At 40.7% G+C, this 24,381-nt stretch overlaps 3 protein-coding genes across 15 annotated transcripts in view; 1 reads left to right on the forward strand and 2 right to left on the reverse strand.

Moving 5' to 3' along the window:
• The window catches only part of obscna (obscurin, cytoskeletal calmodulin and titin-interacting RhoGEF a), a 53,470-nt gene extending 43,968 nt beyond the window's left edge, over positions 1-9,502 (forward strand). For 4 of the 6 annotated variants that reach the window (XM_081606382.1, XM_081606384.1, XM_081606387.1 and 1 more), the window contains 22 exons: positions 5-117; positions 933-1,101; positions 1,288-1,375; positions 1,467-1,667; positions 1,749-1,809; positions 1,892-1,969; positions 2,054-2,226; positions 2,370-2,396; positions 2,522-2,674; positions 3,376-3,421; positions 3,499-3,576; positions 4,104-5,844; positions 5,934-6,062; positions 6,137-6,250; positions 6,540-6,707; positions 6,858-6,963; positions 7,221-7,460; positions 7,654-7,877; positions 8,008-8,022; positions 8,235-8,331; positions 8,568-8,717; positions 8,813-9,502. In XM_081606382.1, coding sequence (XP_081462508.1) covers positions 5-117; positions 933-1,101; positions 1,288-1,375; positions 1,467-1,667; positions 1,749-1,809; positions 1,892-1,969; positions 2,054-2,226; positions 2,370-2,396; positions 2,522-2,674; positions 3,376-3,421; positions 3,499-3,576; positions 4,104-5,844; positions 5,934-6,062; positions 6,137-6,250; positions 6,540-6,707; positions 6,858-6,963; positions 7,221-7,460; positions 7,654-7,877; positions 8,008-8,022; positions 8,235-8,331; positions 8,568-8,717; positions 8,813-8,993 — 4,352 coding nt within the window. In that variant the 3' untranslated portion in view covers positions 8,994-9,502. The remainder of the gene's footprint in view (positions 1-4; positions 118-932; positions 1,102-1,287; positions 1,376-1,466; positions 1,668-1,748; positions 1,810-1,891; positions 1,970-2,053; positions 2,227-2,369; positions 2,397-2,521; positions 2,675-3,375; positions 3,422-3,498; positions 3,577-4,103; positions 5,845-5,933; positions 6,063-6,136; positions 6,251-6,539; positions 6,708-6,857; positions 6,964-7,220; positions 7,461-7,653; positions 7,878-8,007; positions 8,023-8,234; positions 8,332-8,567; positions 8,718-8,812) is intronic. The other 2 variants (XM_081606383.1, XM_081606385.1) reach the window with 2 other exon arrangements.
• On the reverse strand, positions 9,492-16,995 carry guk1b (guanylate kinase 1b). Of its 4 annotated transcripts, none has more exons than XM_008407979.3 (9): positions 16,888-16,995; positions 15,362-15,478; positions 15,153-15,194; positions 12,877-12,987; positions 11,883-11,979; positions 10,657-10,795; positions 10,468-10,552; positions 10,305-10,390; positions 9,492-10,220 (listed from the first exon to the last, which is right to left on the reverse strand). In XM_008407979.3, the coding sequence occupies exons 2-9, from the start codon at positions 15,471-15,473 to the stop codon at positions 10,191-10,193; spliced, it is 702 nt and encodes a 233-aa protein (XP_008406201.1). In that variant the 5' UTR covers positions 15,474-15,478; positions 16,888-16,995; the 3' UTR covers positions 9,492-10,190. The 4 variants fall into 4 exon arrangements, with proteins under 4 accessions (XP_008406201.1, XP_081462515.1, XP_008406202.1 ...); XM_081606389.1 differs by lacking the exon at positions 16,888-16,995 and adding an exon at positions 15,595-15,698; XM_008407980.3 differs by lacking the exon at positions 12,877-12,987.
• A 1,427-nt stretch (positions 16,996-18,422) lies between these two features.
• Positions 18,423-24,381, reverse strand: part of rnf220b (ring finger protein 220b) — a 36,296-nt gene continuing 30,337 nt past the window's right edge. For 3 of the 5 annotated variants that reach the window (XM_008407973.3, XM_008407976.3, XM_081606388.1), the window contains 9 exons: positions 23,231-23,274; positions 22,857-22,938; positions 22,447-22,546; positions 21,139-21,198; positions 20,941-20,999; positions 20,720-20,804; positions 19,884-19,992; positions 19,136-19,210; positions 18,423-19,058 (listed from right to left, as the gene is read on the reverse strand). In XM_008407973.3, coding sequence (XP_008406195.2) covers positions 18,987-19,058; positions 19,136-19,210; positions 19,884-19,992; positions 20,720-20,804; positions 20,941-20,999; positions 21,139-21,198; positions 22,447-22,546; positions 22,857-22,938; positions 23,231-23,274 — 686 coding nt within the window. In that variant the 3' untranslated portion in view covers positions 18,423-18,986. The remainder of the gene's footprint in view (positions 19,059-19,135; positions 19,211-19,883; positions 19,993-20,719; positions 20,805-20,940; positions 21,000-21,138; positions 21,199-22,446; positions 22,547-22,856; positions 22,939-23,230; positions 23,275-24,381) is intronic. The other 2 variants (XM_008407975.3, XM_008407974.3) reach the window with 2 other exon arrangements.

The following is a 24,381-nucleotide window of genomic DNA, read 5'->3' on the forward strand; positions in this document are numbered from 1 at the left end:
TCAGCTCCTCCTTTGGTCCAGGTCCCTGCTGAGGATCTGTGTGTCGAACCTGGGCAACCAGCAACATTCATCTCCATCATCACAGGAAGACCCACACCTAAAGTACAGTGGTACAAGGTAAAGAGTCACACAAAGGAGAGTTTTCCCAAACCACACTGGTTGCAAAGAGGATTAGATGAACAATTATGCAAGTATTATGCAAGTCTGCAGTTATATGATGTAACTATTCTGATACTTAACCAAATAGTTTCTCTATTTTCATTTATTTCACTACATTTAATGCAATTTCTAAAACATTATATCATCCATGGCCTTGCAAAAATACTAATACTTTTTGTATTTACTACTTTTTGTATTTAATACTTTTTGTATTTATTTCAAATATGTAAATGATATCCAGCTTCCCACTAACAAACATTTTACAAAATCACATAAAATTTAAGGAAGCACAATAATTATACAACACTATAATTAAAGAAAATTTACCTTAATTTTCTATATTTTGTTACTTTTCAGTCAAAGAATGGGTTTTTGTCTGATTAAACAGAGTAAAATTAACTTAGTTTGGAAGAAAAACTGATGGAAAACTAATGGAATGGCTTAGATGAAAACATATTCATGTGTTAGAATCGCCTAGTCGAAGTAAAGGCTTTAATCCAAATGAGAACATGTGGGAAGAAGACTGAGCAAGCTCTCAAAGAAATGAAGAAATGTGGAGGAAAAAAATCTGTTACTTTCCAAAGAAACAAAGCATAAAATATTTAAACAATATTTAAAATATGTTATTTTCCTTCCGCCATGCATACAATTCTAACAAAATACACCATATTTTGTTGTTGTAATGTGAAACATTTCAGGAAGTGTCAATGCCATGTTTGATCATATGAGCTCATTGGTTTTTCTATTAAAAGCTGATTCTCTCCTGTCTAAAGGATAGAGAGCCCCTTGCAGCCAATGAGAATGTGAAAATAGTCCAACATGGTGCTCGCTGCAGCCTAACCATATTGTGCCCTGAAGGAGAGGACAGTGGCATATATACCTGCTTTGCTCACAACGACTCAGGCCAAGCCTCCTGTGAAGCTCAGCTAACAGTTGAGGAAGGTCAGCAGTTCTAATCTACATTTTTACACTGGTTCTGTTCATCATAACGTTATTAAAAAGGAATGATTAGAGCAGCTGAAGCATAAGGGATAATGCAAGCTTTTGTACTCTTAAGGAAGTTGAAGAATATACACTGATTGCCACCCAAGTGCCAAATTTATTTACTAATTTTGTGTTTTCCTGTAGGTCTGCTTGATCCTCAGGAGAGGGAAGTGGAGCTGGGGAAGAGAAGGAGATTATTCTCAGTCTATGATGTCCATGAGGAAATTGGAAGGTATTGCTCACTTTCCTTTTGATATCAGATGTTTGTAGGGTTTTTTTTAAGGCACAGCATATCCATTTTCTTTTTTTTGTGTGTGATTTAGGGGGACATTTGGGGTGGTGAAGCGTGTCATCCACAGAAGAACAGGGGAAGTGTTTTCTGCCAAATTTCTGCCTCTTCGGAGCAGCTCTCGGACCAGGGCCTTCCAGGAGAGGGATCTTCTGTCTCGCCTCGCTCACCCCAGAGTGGCCTGCCTGCTGGACTTCTTTTGCACCAGACGCACCCTGGTGTTAATCACAGAAATGTATCCTTCCTTTTCAAACTACCAAACTAGTTATGGGTTTGACCACATACTCTATCGTTGAGTTCTTAACATCATCCCCAGCTGCTGTTCTCATGGACTTCTGGACCATTTATTGATGAGAGGATCTGTCTCAGAAAAAGAGGTACAAACCCAAATTTTAATTTGACTAAATCATCAGAGCTATACAGACATAATGATCATTGGGGAACATTATTTCCTTTCAGGTTCAATTTTATGTCCAACAAATTCTAGAAGGGGTTTGTCATATTCACAGCATGAACATGATGCACCTGGATATCAAAGTGAGATTTTTATTCAGTGTCGACTATCACTTACATTTTCTGGTGACTCTCTGCCTTAACTGAATACTTTTCTACTCCTTGTAGCCTGAAAATATATTAATGGTGTACCCGCCCAAAGATGAGATCAAGATCTGTGATTTTGGCTTCTGCCAGGAAATAGACACATCCCGACACCAGTACAGTCTGTTGGGTACTCCAGAGTTTGTTGCACCTGAGATTGTACATCAAGAACCTGTCACTGTGACCACGGATATTTGGTGAGATTAACTGATTATGTGTCCTGAGTTTGCTATAACCTGTAAATAATTTAATTGTTTGTACTAAACTCTAATAATCTGTTGATCTGATAATTACTACAAAAAGTTATGTTTTGTTTATATCTCATATTTTGTCCCATCAGGGCTGTCGGTGTCATAACATTTCTGTGGTATGTATTCAGTGATATTCAAAAATAAACTTGAATTATGCAAAATATAAAAGTTTAAAGTGTGTAAATAGCAGTAGAGCGTGTTTTTCCTAATTATTTATTGCGTAATTTTTTTGTCTTGACAGTCTGGTTTGCCGGTGCCCCTTTGTAGGCGAGACTGACCGTGCAACATTGCTCAGGGTGGGAGAGGCAACTTTAAACTGGGACGCCCCGGACATCGTATGCAGGAGCCCAGAAGCCAGGAATTTTCTCCATACAGCCCTTCAACCGGATCCAGAGTACAACAGCTCTTATTTTTCATTAGCCTTATGCCTGTGTAGTTTTTCAATTCTTTAATAAAAATATGACAAGAGGCCTTAATTAATAAATGAAAATAGATTTCACAGTTTTATGGCAGCACAAAAAAAAACAAAAGATAACTCAGTCTCAAAAAGTGACGACTAGTTAAGTTGCAACATTTACATTTGTAATGCTAATTTAAACTATACATTTGCTGAGCATATTACTATTTAAACTAAGGGCTTCAATCACAGAACAGAAAATTAACAAAAATCAATATTTCATTTCAGCTAAAAAAAAAAAAAAATTTCAAAAATAATATTTTAAAACTGTTGATCCCAAAATTATTGACATTATTCAAAATGGAAGAGACAGAAGAACATCACATTCAGTGAAAGAGGAGAGCACTGATTCGTACAGGTCAAGAAATGGCAACAGTATAGCTACTCATCCAGACCTCCCACTGTGAACAATTAAAAAATCTAAAACATCTCTAACAGGTTAAACATGCAGCATCTTTTTAGAGTGAGACGATGATGCCCATATTTGCACATTTATACCAGGGATGCCAGTAATTATGTGTTGTATTGGTTTGTATCCATCTGACAAACCTAAATATAAATGTTTGTGTAATCTGATTCAAAGATGCTCACGAGTTTTATGTGAGTCAGTGATAACAGTATCTTATTTTGTTGTGTAGGACTCGACCATCTGCCTTTGAGTGCTTGAGTCATGAGTGGCTTCAGGTGAGAAAAAAAAAAACAGAACATTGAAGGTTTTGTGCTAATAAGCTCTGACGCATTATCTGTAATTATTCCCACAGGATGGAAATGCTGGGGAGGACACTAATGAAATCAACACGAGGAGTTTGAAAGACTTCATCTCTAAAAGGAAGTGGCAGGTGTGTCTGAGTTATCTGCTAAAATCAAAGCCCCTCTCCAGGAGAAAGAAGATTAGTTGGAGCAGCAGGCATGATGAGGCCCATGGAGGAGCTACAGAGGTCTATTGTTGGCTGTGAAAATCATCAGAGACAGCACTCATCCCATCTACTATCTGTTTGACCTGCTGCCCTATGGCAGGCACTAGAGGGCCACTCTAACCAGGACAAACTGGCTCTGGGATCTGAATGATTGAGTCAGTCAATGAATACACTTTATTAATCCCAGAGGGAAATTCGCATTTCAACACAACCTGTCCAAATATAGACAGGTGCCTGAGGCTATCTATATGTATATGCATTAGTTTGTGTTCGTATATTACAAAAAAAAAAATAAAAAATCCACGAAAGACAGTTTGTGGCTTTATTGTGACAAAATTATGACACTACAAGACACTGTAACTGTTTCAACAAACATAAGGTACGTTTTTTTTGCTGTCACAAAGTATTTCAAATCATTTAACCAGTTTTTTTTTTATTTTTCTCCTCAGCGTTCTTTGACATCCATCGGGTCTGTGCTCACTCTGAGGCCCATCCCCGAGCTGCTCGATGCTCCTCTCAGAGAGACGTCGGTTGCGGTGCCCCGCGAGCCGCAGGAGCACAGCAGCACCTCCCTGAGCAGCGGCTCCTCATCGGAGTATGATGAGGCCGACTCTTGGGACTTTTTCCAGCACTGCAGCCAGACAGAGGAGGAGGAGGATACAGAAGAAGAGTATGACCCCTTAACAGAGAGGGCACAGATCTTGCAGCCGTATCCTAAATGCCTCCTAAGTTTACAAGAGGAGGAGGTAGGGGCTTTTGGGGAGGATGAGGATGGAGAAATGGGAGAACGAAGGAGTGTTACCGAGCGCAGCATGAGCAGAGCATCGATTGTGTCATCAACAACAACAACAGGCCAACAGACACCTCAGAGGGAACGACGCTTCAGCAAGGATAGCAACCGATCTCTGTACCTCTCTGACGGCGACGAGGGTTCAGGAAGTGACGGAGGCCGCATTCCCAGAGGAAGCGTCATCCGAAGCACTTTCTACAACAGCTCTCAACAGCTTTCCCCTCTGTCTGCGAGACACATGACTTTGAGGGACAAATTCCAGGCGAAAAAGCAGGAAAGAGGCCGTAAGCCTCTCAGGAGGAGCTTCTCGGGGCGGCTCAATGAGCCTCTGATTGAATACGTGGAGGATGAACCCGAGAGCAACCGTGGGCAGAGACGAGGATCCATACAGCCCAGCATGCAGAAGTCCTCTTCGTTTGATGATGGGGTGGGCTTCTCCCACACCAACGTACAGCCACACAGACGGAGCAGGTCTCTTGACGAGTATTCCCGTCGATCTCCCAGCTCAGCCAGCCATGAAAGCGCACACGAAGAAGAGGCCTCTCACAGCATGAAGAAAGAAATCACAGATGGCGAAGCAGCTGGGAGAAACTCACCAATTTTCCAGAAAGCTCCGAAAGTCTCAGGACAAAGAGGCTCAGTCACTCTGACGCAAGGGGTATTTAGTGGATCATCTGTTCCATCAGAGTTCCTTGCTGGAGGCAGAATGAGATCCAGGCTGGGTCAGGACCAGACTGAGGGAGACACTCTGACCAGCTCCCAGGGATCTCTGGCTGAGTCTTTCATTCTGGAGCATGGTGGATCTGAGTCTTCAAGTAGAATAGGCTCCTTTGATGAGCTCAGTCATGGTCATGTTGGAAGGAGATACCGATCAGGAGGGAGTGATGAAAATGATGAACACAGTGAACCCCTGATTACACCCTCCCCTACCCCATTTCAGGAAATAAAACCTCGAAGTTCCCGTCCTCAGCCTCCACCACGTAATCGGACCCGGTCCAATCCCAACTTGTCTACAATTAGCAAAGGTCAGCCAGAGAGGCCCTCAATGCCGAGCCCCAGTCCAAGCCTCTGCTCTCTAGGAACTCCTGAGAGGCCTCCCAGAGCCCGGGACAAGAAAGAGGGCGCCATGCTCCAAAGGCATGCATCTGCTCCGGCTCTGGAAGCGCGCCCACCGACTGGAAAGTCCCCCAAACTGGGTCTCCTGAGGATCTTCCGCAGGCAGTCCTGGACCGGCCACTCATACACCCAGCTGGAGAACACGGAGCTGGGGCCCACACTGGGAGAAATCATGAAGCCCGATACGCCCACTATGTCTCTGAGGAAGAAGATGAGAGCTTCAGCCTCCAGTCTGACCAAACTGTTTTCCAGGTCCTCCAGTAAGGAAGACGTCAGTAAAGGAGGTAAATTGAGTTTTATTTGTACATAATCCCAAATTAGGGATGTAGTTTGTTGTTTATAACAGATTAATAATTTTTTTTGGATGTTTAAGGGCCAATAGTAAAAGGATCCGCTGCCATCCCAGCTGAGAGGGAACAGAGCAGTGGTCTCGAGACCCCCAAAAAGAGAAGCTCAAAGCTCCTCTCATCTTTTAAAATACCACCATTCAAAAAGATAAAAGGTAACAAGAAAACACTCTACAGTTCATCATTTATGAAACATCTGTTTAATTTATTTTCTTCATAATCATGTCAGTTCGTCCCAGCAAAGCAGAGGTGCTCCAGCTAGATGGAGGCGGAGTCCTGCTGGTGTGGAGGCCTGTCCAGTCCGATGACCCGGTCACTTACTGTGTGCAGTATTGTTCAGATGGTGAGTTTCAGTTGCAAATGAAAATTTACATTTCATAAAGTGAAACATCTCAAAATCTCTTTATATTTGCTTTTTTATTCTTTCCGTACTTTGAAAAACCAAACTCATCTACATGTCGTCAGGTAGTCGTGGTTCCCAGTGCTTGCAGTGATCACTTTGTTTTCATTCTGTTGTTTTATAGCGAACATTAATAAAAGCTTTCTCAAAGGCCTTGAAAGCTGTTTCTTTTTTTTTTTTTTCCTTTTTTTAGTTTTATTTTTCTGGATTGGACTCCTGTGTGTTTCCCCAGGTGGCGAGTGGACAGTCCTGTCAGATGAGGTGGCAGACAGCTGCTACGTAGTGAAGGACTTACCGAAAGGGGCGTCGTATGTGTTCAGGGTGGGCTGCGTCACCAGAACAGGAGCAGGACCTTTCAGTGAAGCTTCAGCTGCCATTGTCATGTCCACTCATCCTGAAGGTATTAAAAGCTGCACATTGTGTTAGCTGTTGCAAACTATTCTAATCATTTCCTAAAGTTTTCTTCTCATAGACCATAGCACACTGTTTCGAAACCTTCAGGTACATCCATGTAGAAGATAATCCTTCATGTATTTTTATTATTTTGCAGATATCCGCATTCCTCTCATTCAGACTGACTCAATTGGGTCAAAAGTACCTGGATCAGAACATCGAACCGTAAACAGGAACTACAGCTTCCTGTCTGAGATCAACAGGTAGATGTCACTGATGGCAAAAAGTAGTTTAGCAACAATTTGACTGTTTCTGTTTGCTCAGCAGTTTCATATCTGAACATGACAACTTTACAAGTGTATTGTTGAGATCAAAGTTATCTGTAAGCTTCAAAACTGGATTATTAATGGAAGGAGGGGGAGCTACAGTTTTGTGCATCTGCAACTCATTTAAAATAGACCTTTATCTCTTGTTCATCCCAATTAAACATTTTTCTTTTAAACTTCCTGCATTCTCTCAGGGGTCGTTTCAGTGTCATAAACCTGTGCAGGGATGTGGAAACCAGTCAGGTATTCGCCGCTAAGATCACTCCCTACCAGGCCGAGCAAAGACAGCTGGTGCTGCGGGAGTACCAGCTGCTCAGGAGGCTGCACCACCCCCACCTGGTTCAGCTGTACGCTGCTTTCATCACCCCTCTGTATGTGCTGCTGGTGGAGGAGCTGTGTCCCGGCAAGGAGCTGCTGCACAGTCTGGCTGCAAGGTAAGCTCAAATACTTTAAGCATTTCATTTTAGATACATAGACTGGAATGAGACTCTGTTCTGTCTTTTTTTTTTTTAATTGTAGTTCAAAGAACTCATATAATGATTTCAGTGAGAACACAAAACTGCCTAGAAACTTTGCATTAGTTGGATTTAGTTTGAACTCAGATATTATATGATTCTACGTCCTTAGAGACCTGTATGCAGAGAGTAATGTGGCCGAGCTGCTCCATCAGATTGTCAGTGCAGCGGACTACCTCCACAGCCGCCGGGTCATCCACCTGGACCTGAAGTCTGACAACATGCTGGTGGACGATGGCAACCACCTGAAGATCATCGACTTTGGCTCAGCTCAGTCCTTCGTACCCGGACAGCCTCTCAACATCGAGCACATTCACGGCTTCTCAGACAGCAAAGGTAGCAGTGTGTGGGGGGCGGGAAGGGGGTTTCTTCTTTTTTTTACATCTGAATTTACAAGCAAAAATATTGTTTGCAAGATTTTAAGATCTAACATACTCAATGTTTGACTGTCATGGCCTTCCAATAGACTGCTGCAGAAAAGGTGCACTTTACTGAAGAAAGGCTGAATGGTTGGATGGATGGAAATAACAGAGCCTAACTTCATCTCAGCTGATCTTAGCTACCATAATCTAACAAATACAAGTCCATTTATCGTTTATTTTTTACCCAATTACAATTTTAACCATTTTCCATATTAAGAGGAGAATAAATTGTTTTAATGGACAATACTCTGCTTCTCTCTGCTTTTATCAGTCTATATTGTCCTTCCTAAAGCTCCAGAAATCCTGGAGGGTCAGGGTGTTGGGCCGGAGACTGACATCTGGGCCATTGGAGTCCTGTCCTTTATCATGTAAGCACTGACAAAAAAAAGTGTAAAAATGCCACAAAATAAGATTTTATTTTGTTTAAAGTCAAATATAAGATCAATTAAAATTATATAGTTATCTAGCTGTTAGGGATTTTTTTAAGATCTCTTCAGGTTTGAGGAAATATTTAAGAAAATTAAAGACATTCACAGATAGAGCGCATCATTTGTTGCTCCAAAATATCTAATTATTCTATCTGCTTGTAAATTTTCACCACAAGGCTGAGCGCCGACAGTCCCTTTTATGCCGAACACAGCTGGGAACAAGACAAAAACATTAAGAAAGGGAAGATCCAGTTTGGCCGCTGTTACCCTGGTCTGTCAGAAGGAGCTTTAAACTTCATGAAGAACAGCCTGAATAATAAATCCTGGTGAGTGTCTCTCAGTGTCAGTGATTAGATTGGATTTGTTTATATAAAATATTGATGAGAACACACAGTTTTCATGGGTCAAAAAATGTTTGCAGGGGGAGGCCAACGGCGGCCGAGTGTCTCCAGAACCCGTGGCTGCGCGCCCATCGGGCTCCGCACAAAGTCCGACCCTCCAAAGTGTGCTTCTCCACTGACAAGCTGAGAGATTTCCTCAAGCAGAAAGAGGAGAAACGAGATCAGGTGTGCACAAAACATCAGGGGCCGTTCTTCCAGTGAGGTAAAACAAAACAAACAAACACAAAACCTCTTCAACGTTGTAAACAAAAAAAAAAAAAAAACCTCACTGCAATTGTATTTTTTCTGGTGTGACTTTTCTTCTGTTAAACAAAACCAAAGTTAGTTTCATAAAATGAAATATCCTGACTTTGAACGCGTCTTAATGAGTCTCAGTTTGTGAAATCTTTTCGATTTGGTTTTGATGGAAACATTTCAGGGATTAGTTAGGACTTCACATTGATGCATGAGTTGACAGGTTCTGGTTGCTCTCAAAGTGATTTACTGCCTTCATCTGCTGAAACGTTACACAGACTCACGTTTGATCTTACATATAATATCTGTTTTTTGTGTGTTTTAAGGAAACTACCGAAAATTTCAGAAATGTATTCCAAACTTTATTACTCATAAGTTTGCAATGAATAAATAGAACAGCGTGTGTTTTGTGAATGATCTCCTGTCTTGAAGTTAATGGAAAAAAAATAAAAATGACACTAGATGTGCTTTGTTAATGTCCCCAATCTCTTTATTTATCCACATTTCTATATAAACATGTGATATTGAACATCAATGGAAATCTACAAAATACAAAGTCTTCTCTGTCCAGGAAGGCTTTAGTTATTTAATATTAGTGTTGAGCAAAAGTACTATATGCATAAATACAGTTTTCAGTGGGTTTCTATGCAATTTATTAAAGTATGACTTCTCCATCCATCCATACATACATCCCATTCCTTACTAGCTGGGTTTTTGCAAGATATATATTTCAAAGACTGACTACAGTGAAAATATCTCCCATCAATTAATTGTGAACATTCATGCTTCAAATAGGCTAAAACGCACTGAGAACACTTATACCCTGAACCCTGAATTTGCTATACCAAATAAGTGCCAAAGGTGTTTAATAGAGGCCAGAAAAAAAGTTTCAAATTATACAGTTTTAAGATATTCATACATGCATTTGACCAGTTTTTCTTTCACTAACTACGACACAAATTCTTCCTGAGCAATGAAAACATTTTAACCCAAACTTTTGCATTTCTTTACCTGCATGGAAACAGCACAGGTGCAGAGAAATGTAAAGAGAAATAAAAAACAACAACATATTTTCTGCTCTTTTTTTCGGTCGTGTTCGTTCTCTGGGAGAGTTATTCTGATCAGAGTCACAAGCAGCAAAACAAGTGGGTAATTGTTTTTGGTTCATTTGGCCTCCTGGACCTTCTTGATTTCCTGTAAGGGGAGAAATAATAAAATACTGCAACTTATGCAAGAAACACAAACCGATAAAAAGCCACTGTTCTAGGGTTTACATACTTCATCGAGGATTTCTTTGAGCTCCTCATAGGCCTTCTCTAAGTCATCATTGATGATAACAATGTCAAACACTCCAGGCTCTTTACCTAAAAATAATTTCATCTTGTTTAGCCTTTTGTGTTTTTACTTTAAGGTGTTTTATTAGAATTGGGAAGAAACTTACTAAGCTCCATATCGATGCGTGCAGCCTCCAGACGTTTCTCTAAACTCTCCTCCGTCTCTGTCTGCCTGTCTCTCAGACGTTTTTCCTAAAACAGAACATGACATCACCTTTATCATTAAAAACTCCTTCACAAGCCACTTAAAACTGTATTTATTTTGATCCATATACGGCATATACGAATTGCATTACCAGGATCTCCATGGATGGAGGTTGGATGGAGATGTAGATGGGGTCCAGATCAGTCTCTTTAATCCGCTTCACCCCCTGGATATCCACATCGAGGATGCAGATCAGATTCTTAGCTCGTACATCTTCCACAGCAGCTTTACTGAAAGCAAAAATGACAGCGGAGAGATGTAGAACAACCGAGACCACACAGGGAGGTTCTGCTTGTGTTTAAGCAGGTTTTGGGTGCATTTGCGCAGTTTTGCTCTTTACAAAGCCAATGACCAGGGTAAGAGGATCGCTGCATTGATCCAGGCTGCTCAGACTCAGTGAGTGAACGTTATCTTCAGAACAAGGAGAGATTAAAGGTGACTCACAAGATGCTAAGCTGCTGTGGTGCTCTTTTTAACTTATAGGTTAAAGCTCCATCTGTCACTTAGGAAATGTGAACCTGTAACTGCTTCATTCTTTTAATAAATCTTCCCTCATTTTTCTTTTAATAACCCCTTCTTCTTGTATCTATGAGTTTTTGCTTTGGCAAGTATCCTTTAAATTTATAATACAAGTTTCCTGTGCTCGAATGAGTCATTATTAAAGGTGCTCATATTTTAACTCTCGTTCTATTTTTACTCACACATTAAAGGGTCTAAGTGTTGGAGTAGTCCTTTTTTGATAATGAATCCCATCTAAACTTGTTTTGGATTGATGCCCTCCTTGTGTTATTGAGGAACACTTGGCGCTGGATGAGTGAGGGTCAAATCCCAGCCTTTGAGATTTAGCTGATTAACCATCAAACCTGTGTTGGTCAAACAGGGACAGCAGACAGCAGCTGACTTAACAGTTTTCTTATCATATCTGTGCATTAACCAGGATTATTGTCACACATTTATTTGATTTTTACAGAAAAAAAAAGTGATTATTTAAAATCATTTGACAGACGTTCTTGAGATGCTACAATATCATTAACACGATTAATGTTATTGTAATGCTTTTCTTTCCCTCCAGGACTGCCCTGGATGTGATTCCATCTAGATCCCCTAGTGCTGCCCACAGCATGATGCTGCCACCACCACTGCAAATTAGTTGCACTGGCTTCAGTTTAGGGGTATTAAAGTAAACCAGGCTCAATATAAAAGTTCCAAGAAATATACATAAAAAACACATGCATCAATCACATGCATTTCTCCATAAAAAACATATGAGTTTGTAATATGCCAAAGATGCTTTGTAAACATAATGACATAAGTTACCTTGTTCCATACATGTTGCCAGAAAACTCAGCATTCTCAATAAACTCTCCGTTGTCGATGCCTTCCTGCATGGCCTCTCTCGTTGTGAAGTGGTAGTCTGCAAGACGCATCACTGGTTATAATGCTAGATCTGCCGGAAAACACTCTGCTTTTAGAAAATAATACATATAATGCACAACAACCATAGTACAAAGCAACATGGATTACAACCAATTAAAAACAAAATCAGGTGCAAATTAAATTTAATCAATTGAGGCTAAGTTTACAAATGTTTTATTTGTTACTGTAAGCCTGTATCTAAACATTGTTCACTGAGTCAAATATCAATATAAAAAAAAACAATAACGGTGTTCCTTTTTATACCAGATCCACTGATCTAAATCTTTCAAGCGTCAAAATCTCTCGGTATCTAAAACCATAAAGTTTCAGAAGTGAGCAAACACATTTCTACCTCTACCACTAATCTTCACATCACATGACAACTAATACATTTGGAACTGAATACGATCCAAAGGGAAATGACAAGTGAGCTGGAAACAGTAAATATCATTAAAATTGGGGGATGATTAATAATAATTTAAAAAATGATTATTTTTAGCCCAAAGTCAGCTAAATTACAGCTTAAGGAATTCAAGAATAGTCATATATTTAAAATCAGAAAAGGAAAATAATAAGTAAGATATTTTTTTAATTTAAAAACCTTGATCTAGTGGCACTAGTGGTTAGAGCTCACTTCGCTACAGTGGAGGGTGGAACAGTTTTATGGGATGTTGGTAATGGGAATCACTGAAGAGGCATCACAGGGGGCTATTTTCAAAAGCTTTTTACTCCAAAGTGTAAACTGTCTTATCTTGATTCCCGTTCTTTATTACAGTTTGTATAATCATGACCGATTCCCTTATAAATCCAATGACAGCATGCCACGGTGATGAAAGTAACCCCCATCCCTCTATCTTAACAAGCTGTGATGAGGAATCACAGTGATAAAGATCACCTTTATCTTTGTGTTCTGATTCGTTTGGACACGAAAATGAGGTTTCAGAGGAAAAGACGTCTGCTACAGGCAGTAAAGTAGCCCCCAGAAGCATGGGGAGCTTGTTCAGCCCTATGGAGAGAGCAAAAAAGGCACAGAAAGAGGTTTATCCCTTTATATGAAGGGGATTACACAAGGTGACAAAAACTATTTGTGCAGTTCACTTGGGAGTAAGAAGTGTCGTAGTGCTGTTGCAGTAGCGAGGGCAGGGAAGGGAAATCCACTCTTATGACAGCCGTGTAGGTTCAAATTCAAGTCCATGTCTGCCGTGAGTTGTCACTGTGTGTTAGCAAGGTGATGCTAACACAGCGTTAAAACGCTAAAACATCAAACACGTGCCAACTAGGCATGGGCCGGATGCAGGCATCAAGGTGCACTTCAGTTTTAGAGCCCATGGCTTACAGTCTTTTTCATTAAGAGTTTTGTCCTGCTTCATGAAATGCACAACAGCTGATCCTTCCTCCCCATATGTTGTTGCACACTGCTGGTCAGCTGGCTGAATAACAGCAGCTTTTCCATTGCTGACAGGACAGGCAAATTCTGCTTGTTTTTATTACATTCTACAAACGAAGCTAAGGTTTCAATGTTTTTCAAGTAAATAATCTGGTTTATCCCTGGGTTCAGTTTCCACATGCCCAAAGGTGCCTCAAAGAAACAAGTAGAAACATCCTGGTTCTGTTCCCCACCATACGGGTTAGGAAGAAGTTGATAACTGTGTCCCAAATAAGATTGTTTTTTGTGCAAAAAGAGCATATCCATATGTGCCTCAACAGCAACAGACCTTCTAAAGAGACTGGTTGAAGCTGTGTTACATGTAGCACTGTGTTTTTTTTTCTCACTCTCCCCCTCGTGTGTCTTAGCTGTGCAGGTGAGTGCAGCTGTTCCCACTTCACCTAATCAGCATGTAAAGCAGAGTACTTAAACTGTGGGAGTCTGGTTCAGACACAGGCCTGGATTTATTAGGTGTGAGAACCTTATGGGTTTGATCTCACCGGACATCTTCTGTGGACTCTACCAGGTTACTCCATTGCAAGGAGCTTTTTGTGATCAGAAAGGAGTGTGTATTTACTCATTTGAGAAGGAGGGTGAGTGTTTAGTTACTTTTTGTAGGGAAGAACTTATTTTCGGTTGTTAAAATATGTTGGGGTTTTTTTCTGTTTGGTTTTGGTGCTCTCTCATTTTGCTTTCAGGGAGGAATTTTGGTTGACTGCACTGACTTTACTTTTATCTCGGGATTCAATAGATATCTTCTCATTCAAAGAAGAAGCCATTATTCTTGCATTGAGTGCATTGTTATTAAATGCACTCAATGATCTTAATATTTGGAGACAAACCCTGTGATCCGATGAAGCTACTGTTACATTTTGGACAGGTCACCCTTGGAAAAAAGAAATTTTATCTCAAGTGATTCTTGTAAACTAATGGTTGCAAGCCTGAGAACATCATCCCAAATGTGAAGTGTCTCATGTTATGGGATATGCTGATGTAGGACAGATTGGTCCACTCTGTATCTCAGGTATAAAAACAGTTTCTCTGTAATAATGCAGAGTTACAAATTGGTTAAAGGACAACAAAGTCCTTGATTTGGAGTGGTCAACACAAGGCTCTGATAAATTTGTGGGAAGAGCTGAAAGGTTGTGTGTGAGCGAAGCAAACCTGACTCGGTTACACACCAGCTCTGTCAGAGGGAATGGGACAAAATCCCACCAAACTATGGTGAGAAGGAGACCCAAAATGTTTGAAGCAAGCCATACAGTTTAAAAGCCAATTCTACTAAATGACTTCTGAATTTAAAGATAGTTCAGCAAAACTGCAAGAAAATGTAATTATTTATAGCAAATCATTTTGGTAATCCTCATTGACCTGGAATAGGAGCAGTTTAGTCTGGTTTGATCTCAGACAGTGAGGGGAATCGAGGTTGTTCCTTTTTATACAGCACATTAAAATAAATTATTTCTGTCGTGATTTAAAAAAAAAAAAAAAAGTTTAATCATCTCAAGGGAATTGAAGTTGCTCTTTTTTCTTTTCTTTAAATGAAAGGACATTTTATGATGTCACACATTTATATTTTTTACTTTGGTCTAAATACTGTTAATGAAGAAAAAAAATCTTTTTTTTACTTTATTTTATTACTGAAGGTTATTGGATGGTGGGAATCCCATACCGGCCCATGCCTAATGCAGACGCTACAAAAAGTGTCACCTACAAAAGCCATCCTGCAGCCAGAGCCTCCGTACCTTTGCCATCTTCTTCCCCAGGTCGAGGGTTCCTTGTCGTGTCTGAGAAAAGCATGGCATCATTAATAAGCGCTTGCAGATCATCAACCAGATGCTGCAAAGTCCTCAGCTTAATAACAGAATCTGATGAATTAAATAGTCGGCACCGCTTCCTCCTTTGGTTAGACTCATGTTATGGAAGCTAATCATTAATTGGCACACAGACATACGTGACACGCTGAATCCAAACACTCCCTCGTGATCCTTCATCAGCCTCTTCAGCAGGGTGCTCTTCCCTGCCCCAGAGGGACCGCTCAGCACCACGGGCCTCGGTCCTGACATTGTTCCTGAAACACACACCGAATGCTCAGTATTGTCGGTACCACAACAAAATGAATGTGTGGAATGTAGTGTAAATTTCTGATTTTTTTTTTCTTTTTTTTTTTTTTTTTACAGCACTAACAGAAAGCCGGGCTGCACAGTGGCGCAGTTGGTAGAGCTGTTGCCTGGCAGCAAGAAGGTTCTGGGTTCGATTCCTGGCCCCGATCTTTCTGCATGGAGTTTGCATGTTCTCCCTGTGCATGCGTGGGTTTTCTCCAGGTACTCCGGTTTCCTCCCACAGTCCAAAAACATGACTGTTAGGTTAATTTGTCTGTCTAAATTGTCCCTAGGTGTGAGAGTGTGTGTGCATGGTTGTTTGTCCTGTGTGTCTCTGTGTTTCCCTGTGACAGACTGGTGACCTGTTCAGGGTGTACCCTGCCTCTTGTCCGGAACGTTAGCTGGAGATAAGCACCAGCAACCCTCCCGACCCCACTAAGGGACAAGGGTGTAAAGAAAATGGATGGATGGATAATAGCCATGATTTTGAGTTGTGTAAGCGATTTCTCCTCGGCGTTGAAGCTCAGCAGCTATTCCTGTTAGCCGTCCTAAAGTGCACTGAGGTTAATCCTTTGATCCACTGGACTGTCAGGTGGAGCATTTCACACAGAGGGTTAAAAACAAGCTGCTGCTCTGATAATATCCCGATTTCAATCCCTGCTAGCAAACTGCTCGGCGAGAAGAAATTTCTCTTTAATTAAACAATTACTCTATGTCCTAATAGCTGGCCTGTAAGACAGCCAGAGCCTCTGAGGGTAGTAACATCAGGAGTGGCTGTTAATGAAGTCATGATGGGTCAGTCAGCAGGATTAATTAGATCTGGGACAGGTGGCCTATTTACCTGCTGCCTCAAAGAGAGGACGATGTTCCAGGGACACCAAAACAATTAACACACTAACTTAATGACACAGGAGTCTCTGCCTAAGAACATAATATTCTATTATCTCTAACAGGCCGCAATAACTTATTTTAGTTGTTACTGTTATTTAGCTGCTTAATGTTTATTTCTGATGGTAATATAGTGATATCTACTGCGGTATCAGTTATTTTAGTAGATCTATCTCGATAGTTTTTTTTACTGAAAAAAAAACAGTCTAAATTAAAGAAAATTAACAAGCTGGTGATGAACTTAAACAGTAAGCTGTTGCTTTCAACATACTGTAAAATGAAGATTTACTCATGTTATTTCCAGTGACGCATCAAATATGTCAACCCCCAAAACAGTTGTAATTTATCAGTCAATAAATACTGGACAATGTCCTACAGCAGCTATGATTGTGTATATGGTGCAGCACTACTATATATTCTTTTGCCCCTTTACTCCCGTATTTTAGTTTGACTTTAGGTTTAAGGAGTTTGGTAAAAAAGTCCATCTTACCTTTCCTCACTGCGCCTGAATCGTCTGTTCTGCAGAGAGGTTCAGCAACAAGCGATTCTTAAGCCTGGCGTCTTAATGCGCTGAGTGCAATCCCAGTGTGTGTGTGTGTTTGTGTCACACTGGAGCAGCTGTCAGTCTGAATTACCACCATCTCCACTTAGCTCAATGACCAATCACATGTGAGCCCTCTTCGCATAAGATAGGCTAATCTTCAGGAACAAATGATTATTCATTCAGTAGTGCTTTTGCTTGTGAAGCATCAAAATGTTTCCTGGATTGTGGCTTCAAACTCGAACCAAAGGGTTATTTTGCAGACGTGCTTTGGGATTTTGCTACTGCAGATGATTGCTGATGGTAAAGGGAAGCACAGGTGTTACTGACAGACAGGATGCCTTGCTAAACTGGTTATACTGTTTAACTTCTTACATGTCACATTACAACCACAAACCTTAATATGTTTTCTTGGGATTTTACTTGATGGAGCAACACAAAATGCTGCATAATTGTAACATGTAAGGAAAATGACAAATTGTTTTTGAAATGTTATTCAGATGAAAAATTACTAGTTTTGGCCTATTTATTTATGTTCAGCCTGCCAGAGTCAACATTTATTATAATCTCCCTGCAGTTGCAGCTCTACCAGCTTTTCACCTCTAAAGACTGAACCTGCCTGTTTTACTTTGCAAGATGGTTCAGACTCAGATTTGATGGATGGTGATTGGAAACACCATTTTTTTTCCCCCCCAAGTATTGCCACAGATTATCAGTTGGATTTAGGTCTGTACTTTGACTGGGCCATTCTTACACATGAATGTGTTTGTATTGAGACCATTGTATTGTAGCGGTGGTTGCATGTTCAGTCAGTACCCACTGAAATTTTAACCTGCACTTCAGTCTCACATCATTTCCTACGGGTTTTCTCTCTGCTCTGACCAGATTTCTTGTCACTGGTGGAAAAGAAAACATCTCTAGAATGTTACCCTACCACCTGAACTGTGATGATGACCAGCTTGGGATATTGTTTCACCTGACCCAAACCTGCTTTGAGTTGTGTTCCTTTGTCCTTCCAAAGGTTTTGTGTACATCAGCAGAATCCAGACAGGAACTAATACATTTTAGCTTGGATTTACATATTTCCTCATAAATTCAACAGAAACATGAGCTGCACCTATACGTAGCAATCACGTTGAGAACTTTTTGGAGGCTTAAGCTGGTAACATGGGTTTAGTTTGGAGACCTGAAGTCAGATGTTTCTCATTCCAAGTTTCCTTAATGGTATATTTTCAAATGTTGAGTTGTGAAAATCTTTATCTGTTTACGTACTGGGCTCAAACGTTTAGGTGTCAGGCCACGGTTGGTCTCAAAGGCTCAAAATAGCAAAGGTTTAAGGTTCCTCACCTCCATATGTGCTGCATTAGTCTCTGGCTAATCCTGCTCGACTCACTTCTTAAAGGGAAACCGCCCCACATCCAGTTATCCTTACAGGGGAAGGCTGACAAATATCTGCCTTTCAAATTATTTATAAACACAAAAACAAGTGTTTGATGCATTTTAATGTAGTAATGTTGATAAAAAGTACATTTAATAAAGTAAATGAAAGAAAAGTGTTGGTAGAGACAAAATGTGACTGATTGAGATGAAATTACAGGGAACATTTGAAACCTAAAGTAGTACAAACAACAAATATAAAAGAAACTAAACAAAGACATTAGTCTGTACAGTAAATACAACCAGACTGTTGTGCTAGTCAACATCATATACACACAGCACTCAATACATACATACACAAAACTATGTACATGTGCTTTCAGTTCATTTGAGTTCAACATTTTCCCCTTTAAACAGACAAAAGATTTTAAAAAAAGATAAATAATTTTTCCCAAAGCATTTGTAATGCCTGAGCTCTCAGCTGATGCTTCATTCTGCAGCACAAAAGTCGACCTGGGAGCAGGTCAGAGGACATTAGTGGATGTTAGTAGTTCATTTAAAAACAGGAGCGCTTGAAGATGAAGGCGGACATTCGGGGCAGACCAGCTGCCCCAACATCACCACCTCTGATTGGCTGAAACTGAAACATTTCCCATTTCGGTTCCTGCAAGCTACAGATAGACCCGCCTCAGGTCTCCGGGCGACGTGATGGTGTTGCACTGAGGACACAACTTCTTTGCTCCCTGAAACAGAAAGAAGTCTTCAGTCCACAAATGTCTCTAGAGTTCATTTTTCTGTTTGTGTGAGTCGGAGGATTTACCAGCGTCCGCAGCCAGCACTCCTCACAGTGGACGTGCCAGCACTGGATGGAAGTGAGCGGTGTTGTGTATGTGTCCTGCAGGCAAATAGAAACACACAGCTGTAGTTTGAAAAGCTGCCACTAGATGTCCTTAAGAAATTAAGAAAAAAGAACACCACGGAGAAACGGGAGACGAGATTTTATTGGAACAAATCATTTTTTGTTATGACCAGCATCATTTAATTTTGAAACGGTCAAAGTAGCTCAGAATTTTGAAGCTTGTAGAAAAGGGGAAATTATTTTATTATCTAGAAGAAAAGAAAATTAGACAAAATATGCTTTTTTTTCTGCAATGAGATGTGTTTTTATTTTTAAGTGGTACGTGGTTTCAGAACCCAGGTATTGTTAGTCTTTGTTTACTAACAATACTTGCACTGTTTGTCATTTTCAAACAGTGCATGAAAATGACATATAAACTGTGATGTGGAATGTTAGGTAATCCAGTCAAGGCAAACTCTTCAAAGTTTTAAATATTTCTGTTATATATCTAGAGTTTTTCATAGGCTTATAAATCTAAACCAGTAGATGACACTTAAATATATGATTAAACAAAAAGCAATATTTATATTCCAGTGAAACACCATGACTAATAATGTAGATTTATAGCCCTAAACACAGGCCCCTGCAGGGACTTCAGCAGTTATGGCGCTGCCGCTCTCCTTCCTTCCTGCATTTCTGCTCTGTTGGTTTAATTTGCCATCATACTCACCATGCAGATGAGGCATTTAAATCTGTCTCCTTTAGACAGCTGTTTCTCCAAATCTCGGATCCGAGCTTTAAGCGCGTCCAGGGTTGTCGGCGTGGAGTCCTCTGAAAGCCTGGAGGCACACACACACACACGCACACACACTCAGAGCTGAGCGCGCTCAGTAACAGCATGGCAGAGCGAAAGGTGCGCAAGTTACGCTGACACTGGAGAGTCATTTATAAAATTGAAGACAGATTAAATTATTCGCTGGCCAACATGGACACTGAGCATGAAATTTAGCAGCAATCACATTGCTGGCATTGGCTGTCTCATTTATCATAGGAAGGAGACAGGGCCTGCGGAGGGGAGGGGTTGTCCTCACACAAACAGACACACAATTACAGGATAGACTGTATGTGCAAACAGACTGTACAGGCGGGACACAATGCATTAAGTGTGATGAAACATGTGTACATGCTTGCATGGTCTGCTAGGACCTTGATGGATGAGATCATCACATTGATACAGTGTTGTATATCATGCTGGGGGGGCAGGCAAGTCAGATCTGATTGAGAACCGAGCTTCCAAAATATGGTTTGCAGAAAGCCATGGTCACACCTGCTCAGCTCTAATTGGCTCCTTCACACCCGAAAATGTTACACTCTGTCTGTTCACCCTGTGCATGCTGGGAAATGGGACAGCACCACCATCAGCTCCCTGGTGAGCGCTAAGCTTGTGTTGCTCTATCATCACTTCGACATAAATCAAGCAGCTTCCTGAGTGCTGCACAACTAAAGAGCAGCAAGTTTTAAATATCCGAGGTGAAAGTTGATGACATGCCGAAAAGCCCGACTTACGGCTCTATCTCTGCGTTCCTGCAGGTTCTGGGAAGACCGGCTACGGTAGTGTCCTGCTTCTCTCCACTGCTTGTGGAGGGACTCCCTGAGAGAAAAAAATAAACAGATAAATGATTTAACACTTTGAAACATTTAAAACACATGACCCAACAATTCAGAAGAAAATCTTCGTAAAAAAAAAAAAAAAATCTAGTACATTATTTCCAGTCGGTGAAACTCACCATCGTTTGACCATTTGGGAAAGTCGAGCTTCAGTCTGGAATCAGGCAGCATGCTGCTGCTGAGACACAACCAGAGCACGTGTTAGAAAGTCAAGCAGCTTTGCAAATAAAATCGCAATGATTAGGGAGCATAGATAGATTTGATTTTATTTTTTATCTGTTTAATGTGAACTGGACATCATCAAGAAAGTTACATACTTTGCCGCCGACTCTTTGGAGCTTTCTGCTGAGCAGGGGATTACATCCGTCTCACTGTATCTGCAGCCGCAGTCAGGAAAACCACACAACTACGGGCAGCATATTTAGAGAACAAATACAAATACTGTCATCAAGGATTAATTCCCCGGACTTAAGACTTTAGCCCTTAGGCACTTTGTAAAAAATTTTAATAATGATTTTTATTTTATTTTTGATTTAATGGTTATTTAAATAAATAAATAAATAAATGCCAGAGAAGGGGATTCTATTTTTAATGCTGCATTAAAACACCTATGTAAAGAAAAAATAAATACATAAAAAGAACCCTCTCTACACAATGTTGATTTATGGTAGTTTAATAGCACATTTAGGTATGTGTATATTTTTTTCACAAAATTATTTAAGTCAGTAAATTTAAAAAAATGTAGGAGATTTAACTTCTTGATGACTAAATGATTGTCTTTTATGTGTTAATAAGTTGTATTTGTTCATCATTTTATGTTAGGATTAATTTAAAGAACCCTGTATCTGGTTCTGCAGATCTTTGTGGGGTTTTTTCTTCATCATATTTCTCACTATAGATGTGGCTGGGGATTCTGGTTAAAGGCAGTGAGCTTCTGTTTATCTGTGGTTATGTAATTTTCTTTTTTTTCAAAGATTTCTTAAATCACACTTTTTCTTTTTCATTTTTTATAATTTATGTGAGGCATATTCTCTTGGTGGTTAAAATTGTTTAAAAATGATTTTTTTTAAAACGGAAACAAAATAGAAAGAAAACATCATTTGCACAGTTTATGAACGAGCATCATGCATCCAAACGTTGAGACACAGACATCCAACAGTCACTCCGTCTGTTTACTTTCCAAATGTTCTCACATCTGTCCAGCACCGGCTGGCAGAAGCCAGAAGTTGACCGCAAAATCAGCACATAGAAAAAGGGGTTATTGCGTGCGTTTTTGCAAATCCTCTAGCTGCAACATGCAAGAAAGGAATTCTAAAAAATAAATAAAAACAGCACGAGTACAAGGATGTTCATGTGTGGTTGTGCATTGAGTATGTTCACGGGTTTCAGAAATGTAATCTGTAATGTCACTGTGTCGCAGCAGATCTATGCTGGTTAACGTACCCAAGTTAAAGGAGTGCAGTAGTTTGCTTCTGTTTATAGCAGGGGAAAAAAAATCTAATGAGACCCAGCTGATGCCATCAAGTTTTGGACTTCACAGCAGTCTTTTTCTTCTTCAGTTCACTGCCTACTCAGACATGTAATCGAATGTTTTTAATATATTTGCATTCAGGGTAAAAGGATACTGCGCTCTGCCGTACTCTAGTGTATCGTCTCCGTCAACGTCCAGGTCTGCGTCGCTGTCCCGACAATCCCTGGAAGTCGTGCTCACCAGTGTCACACCTGCTGAAAGTATTGCCAATATTCACCAAAACAAGGCTGTTTCTCTGCCGTGCGAGGAGATATGTTTCTTTTTTCACAGTTAAAGAGGAAAGGTCATGTCTCGCAGCGAGCCGTGACCTCTCAGCTTTCCTCCCTGCTAAAAGAAACTGTTACTTTTAAGCGAGCCTCCAGGGAACGTTTCCCCACCGTAATCTGGACTGAAAAGTTCAGTGGTTCTTCCACTGTGACTCAGTCACATCATTCACTCTCCACTGAATAAGATCCCACAAGCACACGCACACACACATCTGTGCAAACACAGATCCTTGCATACCTTTAAACCCTATCGCTGTCATCTGCGTCCTTCTCCTCTCGTTCCACTCGTCCTCCACCGGCAGCAGGTCCGACGAAGCCTCCTGCAGCAAGCACAAGCACCAGGCTTCATCATCTGCATGAGTACGCCCGTATGTCTCCCCACCGCCAGCAGCTACGTATCGGCATCTGTGCTTTTACAGCTGGCGGTGTTTTCACATGGATACACAGCGGACTGACAGCGATCCCAATGCCATGTGAACAAACCGACTCAACGGTGTCTCTGCATTCGGACCCCTGACATTCTCTCAACCTGAGATCACCAGGCTACACCATGGATGTACTATTCTCAGATTAGAGAAAAATGTGTTTTATGCCGAGTTGAAAAGAAATTACCTGTCCTTCCTCTGGTTTTCTCCTCTTCAGCTTCCCAATCCTGACTGGAAACAGACAGAAGAAACAAGGAGATTGTGATGAGTTTAGAAATAAACTCCTCACCAACATACTACATTTTTAAATCACAATATTACCAGTAACTTTGTCATTATTTTTTTGAGTAATGTTAAAGACAATTTTTTTTTTTTAAGATTTCAGAGTGTAAAATTATGTTGTTGCATTAAAGTACAGATTTTTTTAAAGCTTTTCATCAAGGTTGCCAATACTATTAAACTTTAATTTTTACTGAGATGCTTCTTCTAAATTTTCACAAAAGATCTTAAGTTTATTTATTAATTTGTCATCTAGAATGACTCTGACCAGAAAATAGATGCAACAGTAATCTATTGATTTTTTTTTTATCAAAACACTCCCAAAAAACCTTTTTTAGGAAAAGGCATATTTCTTTCCCACATTTGAAGGTTGACAGTAACGTGATCGCCCACTGCCACAGTAATGGCATTAATAACATTTAACACACGTGGAATATGATGGGGTTTCAACTTTCATTTGACCTGTTTGAGGAAAGATGCAGGACACAACTTTCAAAATATTTAAAAATGACTTTTCCTTGATGACAGTGAATCAGGCGAGCTGCATAATGTATTCAGCTGTGACATCAGGGCCCTTTTCTGTCATTCCAGCGGACACTGTCCCCGCTGAAAATATTAAAGTTAACACAGCAGAACACCAACAGCACCTCCTCTCCCTCACGCGCTCCCCATCGCATGAGGGGACATTAAGTTTAAGAGCCCTCTAATGCGAGCTGGATGACACCGGGGCCCCAGTAGGACGGGGATCCGGGGCACGGCCGTGACCCGAGAGCCGCCATCCCAGCGCACATAATGAGGGTTAAAGAGATGGTCATAGATGAGGAAGAGCTCATCAAACAAAGAGAGAGTGAGGCTGATTAATCAGCGGAGGAGCACCTCCTCTCTGCTCCCTCCTTCTCGCCTCTCTGACGTGTGTTTAGGAGCTCATTATGCCGTCCGGTTATGAAGTCCAGTAAAGGCTAACAGACCTCGACAGCAGTGGTGTGAGGAGTCGGCCGGGAGCCGGAGCGTCTCCTCCATGGACGATAATAACAAGTATGTTGTGAGTTAAGAGTCACA

This window comes from Poecilia reticulata, chromosome 4 (assembly GCF_904066995.2).
Source record: "Poecilia reticulata chromosome 4, P_reticulata-male-v2, whole genome shotgun sequence".
In the NCBI taxonomy this organism is placed as follows: Eukaryota; Metazoa; Chordata; class Actinopteri; order Cyprinodontiformes; family Poeciliidae; genus Poecilia; species Poecilia reticulata.

Bases quoted from the DNA above. Each gene is read 5' to 3' on its own strand.
- guk1b (XM_008407979.3), bottom strand. From the start codon at position 15,473: ATGTCAGGACCGAGGCCCGTGGTGCTGAGCGGTCCCTCTGGGGCAGGG. The intron at 15,195-15,361 runs GTATGTCTGTGT...TGCTTTTCTCAG, and splicing joins GTTTGGATTCAGCGTGTCAC to ACACGACAAGGAACCCTCGA. The intron at 11,980-12,876 runs GTGATCTTTATC...TGCGTCTTGCAG, and splicing joins ATCAGAACACAAAGATAAAG to ACTACCACTTCACAACGAGA.